The 12,057-nt window shown below is 42.2% G+C and overlaps 1 protein-coding gene across 1 annotated transcript in view; it reads right to left on the bottom strand.

The window, feature by feature from the left end:
• Positions 1 to 441: 441 nt before the first annotated feature.
• The window catches only part of grin3bb (glutamate receptor, ionotropic, N-methyl-D-aspartate 3Bb), a 28,645-nt gene continuing 17,029 nt past the window's right edge, over positions 442 to 12,057 (bottom strand). Inside the window, exons 2-9 of the mRNA XM_037975951.1 lie at positions 10,958 to 11,589; positions 8,522 to 9,611; positions 5,972 to 6,117; positions 5,211 to 5,326; positions 3,599 to 3,750; positions 3,060 to 3,224; positions 2,923 to 2,990; positions 442 to 2,575 (exon numbers count right to left, since the gene is read on the bottom strand). Of these exons, the coding sequence (XP_037831879.1) occupies positions 1,735 to 2,575; positions 2,923 to 2,990; positions 3,060 to 3,224; positions 3,599 to 3,750; positions 5,211 to 5,326; positions 5,972 to 6,117; positions 8,522 to 9,611; positions 10,958 to 11,589 (3,210 nt within the window). The 3' untranslated portion in view covers positions 442 to 1,734. The remainder of the gene's footprint in view (positions 2,576 to 2,922; positions 2,991 to 3,059; positions 3,225 to 3,598; positions 3,751 to 5,210; positions 5,327 to 5,971; positions 6,118 to 8,521; positions 9,612 to 10,957; positions 11,590 to 12,057) is intronic.

Genomic DNA, 12,057 nt, shown 5'->3' with positions numbered 1-12,057 from the left:
TGTGTCCCTGCGACAGACTGGAGACCTGTCCGGGTGTCTCTGGGACAGACTGGAGACCTGTCCGGGTGTCTCTGTGACGGACTGGAGACCTGTCCGGGTGTCTCTGGGACAGACTGGAGACCTGTCCAGGTGTCTCTGGGACAGACTGGAGACCTGTCCAGGTGTCCCTGCCCCTCCCACAGTGACTGCTGGAGACAGACAGCTCCCTGTGACCCGGAGAGGAGAAGCAGGTACAGACTGGACAGGTGGACGTTTCTCAGCACAAACTCAAGGGAAAAACACCACATTTGCTTCGTCATCATCATTTTTTCACCTGTGCGCAGAATACTTCTAAATACCACAGATTAAAAAAATGCTAATCAGTTTGAAAAATCAAACAAGCTTTCACTTTTGGGATGAATAAAAAATGTTTATTGGATTAATTTTTTGATTAGAAAGGATCTCTGCATGAAAAGGGTTCAAATACAAAAATAGTTTGTTTTGTAAAATGTAAATTCTTTGTACAAAGAGTTTACATTTTACAGATGAATAACATTTATTTTGAAAGCTCATGTTTTATTACAACACAGAGAATATACACTCTGTAAAGTGATTCTAAAATTTTAATAGTTTGGAATTTAACAACATATGTGAAAAGATTTTGGTTGTTTGTGTTTTAATAAATTCTTTGAACGTTTCAAAGACAAAACCCCATTTACTTATAAAAAAGCACTGATCTGACTTTATGGTTTGAGTGGCATTTCAGGCTGACTGATGATTTTCTGGACATGAGTTCATCCTAAAAGGAACAATGACTTTATTGCCTCAAGATAATTCTGCTAAACGTGAATCAGAAATAAACTTGCTCTTGTTTTTCTGAGCGTTCAAGCTGCCGCCTTCACGTCGCTTTTTTCTGCATCCGCAGAGCCTAAAGACGTTTCTGCTTCTTCGTTTTTATCACAGGCACCATTTTAACCAGCATGAAGAAAACCTGAAGATCAGAGCTTCAAGCAACATAAACAATATTCAACAAAAGAATCAAACAGATTTTATTTAGACACAAATGTCACTCAGTTACTCATTAAATAAATATATAAAATATGTTAGAATTTGTTTTTCTGATGTCCAAAGGGTTTTTGTTTAAAATTTTGCATATTTAAGTTTTTAGCAAACTTTCAAAAGACAGTTGATGTGTTCAGTCAGGTGTTCCCCAGGGTTCATGTCTTGATGAACCACGTTTCCTGATGCGTTTTGGGCTTTGACATTGGTGTTCCTCAGGGTTTCTGTTTTGGTACACAGTTCTTCCTAACACATTACCATCTGACTTCACTACATTGTCTTTGAAGAAGAAAATCCATAAAAGTTCACCAAGTTTCCTGAGGTTGAAATCAGTCGGTGTTTATTAGATATGTTCAATAATATTGCTGTTCTTGAATTACAAAAATAAACCTAGTTTTAAATTTAGTTTTAAATCAGAAATATACAAAAATTGTTACATTGAGATATTTGGAACAATATTTCTGTTTATCCTTGTTTGCAGATAAGATACTGACTCTTGAGAAGTACTGCATACAACCCCACTGCAGCAAATCTGAACTATGTTGTTAATGTGATGTTTAAAAAATACAAATGAAAATCAGTCATATTTAATAAGATGACATTAGACTGGTTTCTGGTTCTAACATTATTTTCTTCTCCTCTAATCACTAAAAGGACCACTGTAAGAGGAAGGTCATGTGACTTCTGTAAGGAGCGTCACCTTCTCTGATTGGCCAATTTGCTGCGGAGGGGTGGGACTTTGGACAGGACTTTGTGGGGGGGGTTTGTCATGGTTGTCACACTCTTCTTGTTGGGAGAGAGGGCTGCTGGTGCAGAGACAGTGGGTAAGGGGGTGGGCAGGGTCTCTGTTGTTGTCAGGATAACCGCAGGGGGACTGCATGTTGCTGGAACAACAGGTTTGGTAAGAGTGGTCTGGATCTCAGCTCTCCGAGCCAAAGCCACCCTCAGCTTCTCCCTCATCTGCTCGATTTGTTCCTGCAGCTCCTGCAGCTCACCTGGCAGGGGCGGGGCTGGGGTGGCAGTTGCTACAGATACAGGTGGAGTGGTTATTGCAGAAGTGGGAGTGGCTACAGATACAATGCAAGATGTTACTATGGCAGGGGGAGGGGCTACAGATACAGGGGGCTTTGTTACAACAAGAAGAGGGGCTTTAGACACAGGGGGAGGGGCAGCGGGTCGAGTAGAGGAAGAAGTGGTGCGTGAAAGCACCAAACCGGCTAAGGAAGCAGCTGGTCCTCCGTTCTCATACAAGCTGTTGGTCTCCCCGACTCTTGGCTTGGCTGACTCTTTGCCGTCGACCTTAGCCCCACCCCCCTTAGCATCACAAGCTGCAAGGCGAGCAAGTAGGCGGCGGGTGTTGAGGGTCTCCAGGCTGAACTGAACTCGTCTGAAGTCTCGAGCCTCTATATTGGCAGCAGGTGCAGCATCTTTGCTGCTGTCGTTGTTCCACTTGGCTGAGGCTCCAGAGGTCGGGGCTTTTGGGGGGCCCAGTGGACCAGGGGGTCCAGAGGAAGTCTGGGTCTTCTGCAGGTTGCAGCTGAACCAAAACAGTGAAACAGAAGGTTTTGTAGGTGAGTGTTTTGTTTATGTTTGTGAGTGATACATCCTACATATCTGGATCAGAACCAACAGAACTGAAATGCCATAAAGTTCTTTTGCATTCTCTCTGAGATTTGAGCAACAAGGTCTATCCTCGCTGCCAGGCTGCATCATTAAACAAAGAGAAAAGGTGAAGAGGCTGATGATGTGTATAGCTGTGTATCAGAACATAAAGAGATTGTTCCAATGCTCTGATTGATAATTTTTTCTGTCAGAATATTCACAAACACTAGAAACGCAGCCTCTCTTGGGTCACGCTGCTCCTCAGGACACGTTTCCACTCACCTTTTCTCTTTTTCAGCTCGCTGTCTCTTTACGTCTTCATACGTCATGTTCAGAGCTCGATGAATTTTCTGTCAACAGAAAAATTGTTACTTGAGCTGCAGGTTTGACATGAAAACACAGAGCAGACAAAGTTTCACCTGTGAGGTGTGCAGCCAGTACTTGAGGTTCTGTCGGCGGCGGATGTGAGGCAGGATGAGTCGATAAAAACCGTGTTCACCTGCGAGTGTCAGCAGAGCTCCGCCCACTCCGATGCACAACAACAGAAAGAGTCCTGAGAAGTGACTGATGCCCATCTGAAGAGTCTGAAAGAGACCCAGGAGGAAAACCCTGTGAAATTCCTGTGCTTGCCTATAGGGGGCAGTGTTGTGTTGTTCAGGCGTTTTCTGTTTCTCTGAGCTGTTCATAAAACAGTCAGTGTACCTCAGTCACAAGAAAACTGTATGATGAGTTAATTTAACATGAAATTATTAGACAAAAAATACAAAGCAGAATACAAGTTTTAAATGTTTTAATCCAAAATCACAATTTCTAACTTTTTCTCATTTAGGACTCCTGAGCTTTTCAGCTTCAGATCTCAGATTAGTATTACTGTTTGTGCCGAGTATTATACAAGTTCGAGTTAGGGTTAGTCCTAACCCTAACCAGGCTGTGGTTAACTTGACGTAATAAAACTGACCTCGGTGACAGCAAACACTCGGTTCCCACACGGAACCACTTTGTACCACTTGTCGTGCAGCAGGTCCATGTACCCGTCTGATTTATATCTGCTGATGAATTCTGAGATGTTGGAGCTCAGAGGAGAGCCCTGAGGGAGGCCGATACCATAGCCTGTAGACAACAAACGGGAAACAGCAAGTCCACTGCATCACATGACATCATTTAATGAGTTAAAGGTCAAAGTAGACCTGCAGAGATCAACAAACTAACAGCACATGAGAAATAAAACACAGTAGGTTTATTCTGCTTTGGGTTAAACTAGGATAACTATGCTGGATCTACAAGTTTTATTTCCTTTTTTATGATCTGATTAGTAGCTTCAATGATTTTTAAAAACAAGCCTTACTTTATTGTGGGTTTTCTCTGACCCACACAGAGTCAAATTTATGGATACAGGCTCAGATATATCCATACTCCCACACAAATGTTTGGTGATGTGTCCCTTAACAAGGGTCACCTGGACCTCAGGATTTTTGTTTCTGGTAGAATTCTGGCTGATATTTGATTCTTCTTTTGGCAGAATTAGTTGGTTTCCTGCACGGACACAGATTTGTATTCAGGTTGAGGTTGGAGCTCTGGGAAGGTCATTCCAGAAGCTTAATGTCAGCCTGATTCATCCAATCAGAAACCAGCTCTGATGTGTCTTTGGATCACTGTGTCCAAGTTTCAACCGTCCAGCTGCTGATTTGAGGTGAAGTTAAAGCTTTTGGAGGCAGCCCTCCTCCTTTATTATTCCATCATCTTTGTACCATAGCATGATGCCACCACCACCATGCTTGGCAGCTAGTTCAGTGTTCTTAGGTCTGACAGCCTCACCTTTACTCCACCAAACATTTGTCTTGTCATTGCATCCAAACAGCTCTTGTCTAACTGTCTAATTTTTCTCCAAAAGACATTTGTCTTGTCCATGTGGACACCTGCAGGTTTCTGTCCAGCTTGATGGTGTGGCTTTTGGAGCTTCTTTCTTGGTCCTCTCTGCATGGTGATGTAAAACTGGCTTCACTGTGGACAGGGACACTGGTGTTCCAGCAGTTTCCAGTTCCTGGCAGGCTTGAGCCTTGATGGTTCCTGGATTGTTCCTGAACATCTGAATCAATTTCCTTCCATCTGAGGAGGACAGATGAGTGTTGGTCAATCCAGTGAGTGCTGTCAAACAATTCCCTTTGATGCTGGCAAAGAGAAACTACCAGCTGCAGTCAAACTTAATTACTATCAGGAAGTTAAGAGGATTTGGCTTGGTCAAGTTGAAAGACCTAGATCCTATAGGATCACTTATTTTTTTAAAAATCATTGAAGTTGTATGTTGTAAAATCATTCCACCGTCAAAAAAGAAATATATCATTAAAAATCTCAAATTATTCCAACATTTGCAAATATTAGATGGAAACTTCTGAAAACAAAAGTAGGTCTAATAAGGCAGTTTTAAAATTTTAAAATGTTATTTCTAATGGAGATTTGGACAATTAGACAAGTGAGAGAACTTTGTAGTGATTCTTTTGTCTCAGGAACTGAGCTCTCCAATAAAGCTGCCAAGGTTCTGAAAGAACCAAAGCAAAAATGCAAACACTCACCTTCTATAGCGAATGGTTTCCCAACTGTTGCCAGTTTACAGTCTGCATCAATAGAAACCTCATAATCCAGGAGGGCTTTGTCCATGATGAAGGCATCAAGCTGAGGAGGATCTGTCCTTCAACACACATCCACACAGTTACTACAGCAACTAAAGTCCTTCAACACACATCAACACAGTTACTACAGCAACTAAAGTCCTTCAACACACATCCACACAGTTACTACAGCAACTAAAGTCCTTCAACACACATCCACACAGTTACTACAGCAACTAAAGTCCTTCAACACACATCAACACAGTTACTACAGCAACTAAAGTCCTTCAACACAGTTACTACAGCAACTAAAGTCCTTCAACACAGTTACTACAGCAACTAAAGTCCTTCAACACTCATCAACACAGTTACTACAGCAACTAAAGTCTTTCTAGCAGATTTTTTAGGTGATTGTGAAGTGAAGCTTTGACACAATCTGCTGGCTTCCTTAGATAGACAATTGGCTTTTATAATGTATGGGAATGTTTTTACACAGTGCCCTAAGATGACATTTATTGTGAATTAGCACTTTATAATTAAAATAGGCTGGATTGAATTTAAATATGATTTTCCCTATTTTATCATAAGTACTTTTTTCATAGCTCTCCTGAAATACCTGGTGTTGTTTGTGTTAGTCTGAAATACCACTCTCACAGAACTACAGAGAACGTCATATTTCCTGTCAGAACCATAACAGAACCAGCAGCTGCTGCCTGCTGTCTTACTTGAGGGTGGCGACGCCTTCAGGTGTGGTCGGTTTGCTGAAGCGTCTCATGTACTCATGCATCTCTGGAAAACTCTTCTTCATGTAATCCTCAGCACTGCTCTCTCGCACCGTTCCAAAACGAAACCCCTGTGATGGATGATGGAGCTGGACACACCAATAAAAAACAATGAAAGGAGAAAATGAAGAGCAGGAGAATCACCTTAAAAACCCTCTTCCACTATATCAACTGTTGAATCTGATTTGGTCTCAATGACATTAATTCATCAGTTCTGTTTATTTTTCATGTAAAATTATACGTAAAATCTGCAAGACCTTATGAATAATGACACACCACAGACACAAAGTTTGACTTTACAGATGTTAAATTTACAACACAGATTTTCCTTTATATCCTGAAACAGAAAATCTGGGAACTGAAAAGGGATGAACTTCTTTCTGTGAATGTAAATGTTTAATTGTGATTTCATATAAAAGCCAACACTAAATCAGGGGTGTTAAATCCCAGTCCTATGGGGGCAATAGTCTGCAGGTGTTAGATGTTTCCCTGCTTCAGCACTCCTGATTGAAATAGTTTGTCGTTAATAGGGTTATGCAGAACCTGGTGAACTGCAGAGGAGGTAATTCAGCTGATTAATCAGGTGTGTTGAAGCAGAGGAACATCTAAAACCCCCAGGTCAAAAGGCCCTAGAATCGGGGTTTGACTGACACCCTTGAGGACTGGGGTTCAACACTCCTGCTCTTCCTTCTCTCCAAACAGTCAGAATTTGAACAGAGATGTTTCATCAGAACCACAGCCTGATATCTGACCCTTTCCTGGTTCTGTTGTCGGACCCAGTCCTGTTCCAAAGATTGAAGGTTTTCCCCTGCTTTTTCTAAAGGACCAATAGACTCTCTATGGACACCAGATGGAGGCTCCCATTGGCTCGGTAAGCTGTTAATCACAATATAAAGATGCTGGTTATATTTTCAAATCCTGTAATGTATACATTTAATTTTGATTGTTGTTGATGTTGACTGGACCTGCTTTGGTCTCTGTGTCATTAAAGTGGGGCAGCTTTGGCCTGTTGGTACAAAGGCCATCTTGCAATCAGAACATCAGTGGGTCAGTCCCCACCTCCTGCAGCATGCCGAAGTGTCCTTGGGCAGGACACCAAACCTGCCACTGACCCTGATATGCTTATAAAGAGTTGTGTACAGTATCGCCTGTATATACTGCAGTTATGCATTAGAAAGCTCTATGTGAGTGTATTTGAATGAGAAATAAACTGTGAAGTGCATTGCAGAACCTGAATGAAGTTAAAAAGGTTCTGTACAAATGAGGAGCACATATTTTTTAAATACTGTGCATTAGTCAAATCACAAGAATCACAGGTTTCCAACACAAACGTGTTTACAGAAAATGTGTAGAAATAAAACTTCAGCCTGGTCACGAGCTGCAGGAATTTAACAGGTTTCTTAATTGAAAAAAAAACAACATGAATTTAACCCGTTTTTTTACACGTGGTAAAACATGACCACATGGGATCGCGTTAACATATGAAAAATGTTCCAAAATCACATTGGAAACGTGATTTCCCATGTTGTTCGTGTGTTCTTTATTTTAAATTATTACAGGAAACATGGAAGACATGTTTCACATATATCACATGTGGAAATCACATTTTCATGTGATGTTTTTGTGGTTTTTACATAAGAGTTTTAAAACATTAAGAGTTAGAATATTCATACAATTCCCGAAAAGATTCAGTCAAGATCTTCGTGTCTGATAATATTTGGTCACTTTATTACTGAGGGAAGAACCACCCCATAAATCACCTGGATAACACGTTTAAAATAAAGTTTAATTACTTCTTTAATGATCTGTGTCATTAAAACAGAAACCTACATCTTGTTTAGGTTAAATGTAAAGACTCAGTCTCAGTTCTGTTGCCACTTTGAAACTGATGAAAACTGAATAGTATCAAAATCTTCATTAGTCTGTAAACTGATGATCTTCAGCCCAGCTTTACTTGCTGGGTATCAGAGAAGTTCCCACTCCAACTATTAGCTCCCCAACTCCCAGCAGTTCCTGCTCCAACTCCCAGTGGCCCCAACTACACAAACACTCAAGTTCTTTATGCTTCAGTCAGCCGACGAATGAAAGTGTAAGTAGTACAAACCAGGTGATCCACAGAACAAACTGAATTTCTAATTGTTCCACAACACGACTAAATGAACAAAGAACTTGGAGAGGATGAAAGTTTAAAAATTCCCAGATCTGATCTAAACTGAAATAATCGATAATCAGATCACTGTCATCACCTGACACTAAACTAAAATTAATCTAATAAATACAAATGGGTTCGTGTTTTAGTCTGTTTTGGTTTTGAATTTGATTTTATCTTCTGTAAACAGTTTATCAAATCCTGTCAGGATGTTAATTTTTCTTGGACCATCCAGTTTCTGCACCACCACCAGACTCAAAATTAGGGACACAAGATTCCTTTAAAAGCATGAGAAACATGCATGAAACCGGAAGAAGACACTCAAAGCTGACTCATGCTTTTACCTTGGCATCATGGATCCCTGAGACCTCCTCAAAGGTCTTCTCACCCACCATGACGGCAGCGAGGTTAGCAGTGTAGCTGGACAGCACCAGCAGACAGAAGATGGCCCACAGATTCATCAGAAAGCGACCTGTCCAGCACTTTGGAATCTTGGAGGACACGGTGCGTCCAAAGAGAATTGCGTAGCACAGATTGAGAGCTGAGGAATATGAAAAAACTCTCACCCTGTTGCGCCCATGAGGCGTCATACCGAATGGACTCTTCCACTCGTACAATGTTAAAAACAGAGCTGTGATGTGCAGTGCCAGGAAGATGCCCACCCACATGGACCAGTGCAAGGGCCACATGAAGGCCCCAATGGGGGCTGCTGTGTCCTTACTGCGCACTAAGATCCCCAGGCTGGTGGAAAAAAAGGGTGAGGTGAAGTCGATCACCTGGCTGCGGGCAGAGTTGATGCTAAAGGAGGTTACAGCCATGTCTGCCAGACCATTCAGAAGATCTCCCACAAGACCGGTCCAGCGCTCTCCTTTCCAAGCCCCGTACTTTCCATCTCCAACAATATAAAGGTCGAAGTTGAAGCCCAGGTCCTCAGCCAGCTTCTCCAGCAGGTCAATGCAGTATCCATAGCAACACTTTCTGTATTCCAGAGGTAGCGAGCTATCGTTCCCACCTGCAACTCCTTTAAAGTACTGCTCCAGGGTCGCTGAGCTGTTGGTGCCAGCGTCCAAGCAGAACTGACCCGCTGGGCAGCTACCATCATCATCTACATCTCGTGTGAACACAAAGGGATGTTCCACCAGTGTCACCACCCGGACACGACTTCCTGACACTGGCATCCCTGGCCTCCAGCGGCCCCCGGCCCACTCACTTCCCTCTGTCTTGAAGTGGTGTTTTGGTCGATGCCACACCTCCTGATCTTCCACCAGCAGCTGGCCCCCGTCCCAGCTGCCAACCGTCACCCAGGTAGGCTGACCCAGCGCATCTCGCCGTAAGCTCCAGATGTGGTACCGCTGCAAGGTCAGAACCTGAGACCAGTTCTGATGAACTTGGACTGGACCCGTGAATCCAGAGAAAGATGAGTTGACCAAAAACCTGCAGGAGAAGAAAACACAGGTGAGAGTGGGGCTTCCTGACAGTTGTGTTGGTTCAGTGATGAGTACAAGATGTTTTGATTCTATTTCAAGTTATACAGTAAAAAAAAGAACATACACACACAATAAAACTTCCCTGATCCCCTGGCCAGTGTCAGTTTTGCTTTGAGTGAAGATGTTTACAAAGCAGCAGCGGTCACCAGTAAAAACAGGTTCTACACGGCATGAGAAATCTGTTTAAACAGTCCATTTATCTGAACCTGAAGGGGGTGCTGTGATGTGAACGGAAGAACCTGAACCTGAGAGGGATACCGTGCTTAAACCCTGGAGGGTGGGAGGTGATTCCGATGGTTAATTTAGATGTAGTTTGACAACTCATATCTGATGTTTTTGTTTCTCTTCATGTTGTTTTGCAGCAGTGATTCTTTCTCATGAGGTCTGATTTTTCCATTTAAGTGAAAATTTATTCCCACAATGATTCTGTCAAAAACAATACACCATTAAAATTTTTATTCTGGCTTTTTCCTTCACTAAATTAACTGATGGAGCTAATGTGGTTCTAACTGATTGGACTTGGTTCTGAATGATCTGGATAGTTCCTATTTCTCTCCTGCAGTCTGCAGACAGGCTGTTCTGATTTCTGTCAAACACTAAAAAAGATGAATATGGCAAATGAATCCGAGTGGTTCTGATGTGGTTCTGGTTATGTGCAGCTGAAGGTCTTAGCTTTAGGCTCCGTAATAAAGAACCTTGTGAATAAAATTTTAACCTCTTGTGTGTTTATTTCCACACAAACCGTCTTCATAAATATAAATTAAATTATAATGTGTGTTTGGGTCTCCTGCAGCTTTAGCTGAAGATAAACAGAGGGAACAAATAAAATATACAATTTGTGATTAAATTTTCTGCTGTAATTTCTTGTCATCAATAAGAAATGATTTGTTGAAGTTAATTTGGGTCCATAATTGTCCTGATCCCTTCTGATACTGAGCAGCAATGAATTCAGCTGGAATGTGACCTTAAAATGATGCAGTTTTCTAAAAAAGTCAGGAGATTTTAGAACAGATTAAATTTACATATGGAAATAATTAAGTCACTGCTAACAATAGAAAAATGTCCTGCAGGACCACATAAAATACCTCCACATTTTTCAGTATCTATTTTTTTACAAAACAAAAATAAAATCAATAAGACAACATATTACATAATGCCATCCTTTATACAACAAAAACTAAACAAAAAGACATCAAGTCTGAACCAACCTGGAGTTGATCTAAAGTTTTCTGGAAGACAAGCTTCTGTTCACATTTTTCTGTTTTAGACATCAAACTGACAGACGAGTCTTACCTGGACAGGAAGTCTCCTGAAGCCATTGTCTCTGGTTTGTTGTGGCAGGTCACCATGTTCTGGATCAGGGCCAGGTCAGGCCTCACCATGGTTGCTGCAGCAACAGCTCTGGTGAAGAGCTGTAGGGCATCTTTGATGTAGAATTCTAGTGGTTTCCGGTCCACCTCTCCGTAGGCCAGCAGGCCGAGAGGCAGGCCGATGGTGTGCAGGACATCAGGGCTGAGCGGCTGGCCCAGCACCCAGTGCACCATGGGTAATGTCAGGCCGAGGTCCTGAGCGCTGCGTAGCACTGCTGCCGCACACTGCGGGTCCGCACCAAACAGAAGCACTGATGCCGGTGAGGGCTGGTTCTGTTTAAAGTGGCGGGACAGGAAATCATGGATCTGCGTGTCATCATGGGCCAACTGTGTTAAGTTCAGGAGGGCCCGCAGGTGCCAGGAGGCCCCACCTACACTGTCCCATGATGTAAAGCTTTGAGTGTCTAGGAGCTGCAGAAGACCACGAGCCTCCTCCCAACCACGGCACAGAATTACAGTGCCATCCCTCCAACCGGACCTCTGCAGAACCGTCAGCAACAGATTAGACAAAGCAGACTCTGGAACCCCAGTCATCATCTGCAGGTGGAACCGGTTCTACAAAAAACAGAATAAAGAATGGAATCAGGAGAAAAGTGTTAGAAAACAAGAAAGTACATGATTCTTCACTCAAATATCAGAATAATCAATTAAAGAACCAGATCTTTTGATCCAGAACCTCTTTGAAAGTCAATTTGATTCCGAACATTGTTCTGCAAATTCAGAACAGGTCTAGAACATCAGCTGACTACACGATTCATTCATCGCAACTTTAGGAACAACAAAGACAAACAGCAGAAAGAATTCTCACCTGGGTTAGTGACTAATAAACGATGAGTTTAGAATAGGTAACAAGTAAACTATTGGTCTGGGTTAGGTAACAAGTAAACTATGGGTCTGGGTTTGGTAACAAGTAAACTATTGGTCTGGGTTAGGTGACAAGTAAACTATTAGTCTGGGTTAGGTAACAAGTAAACTATTGGTCTGGGTTAGGTAACAAGTAAACTATTGGTCTGGGTTTGGTAA

The sequence above is a fragment of the Kryptolebias marmoratus genome, linkage group LG1, assembly GCF_001649575.2.
Source record: "Kryptolebias marmoratus isolate JLee-2015 linkage group LG1, ASM164957v2, whole genome shotgun sequence".
NCBI lineage: Eukaryota > Metazoa > Chordata > Actinopteri > Cyprinodontiformes > Rivulidae > Kryptolebias > Kryptolebias marmoratus.
This window is presented reverse-complemented; position numbering and strand designations above follow the sequence as displayed.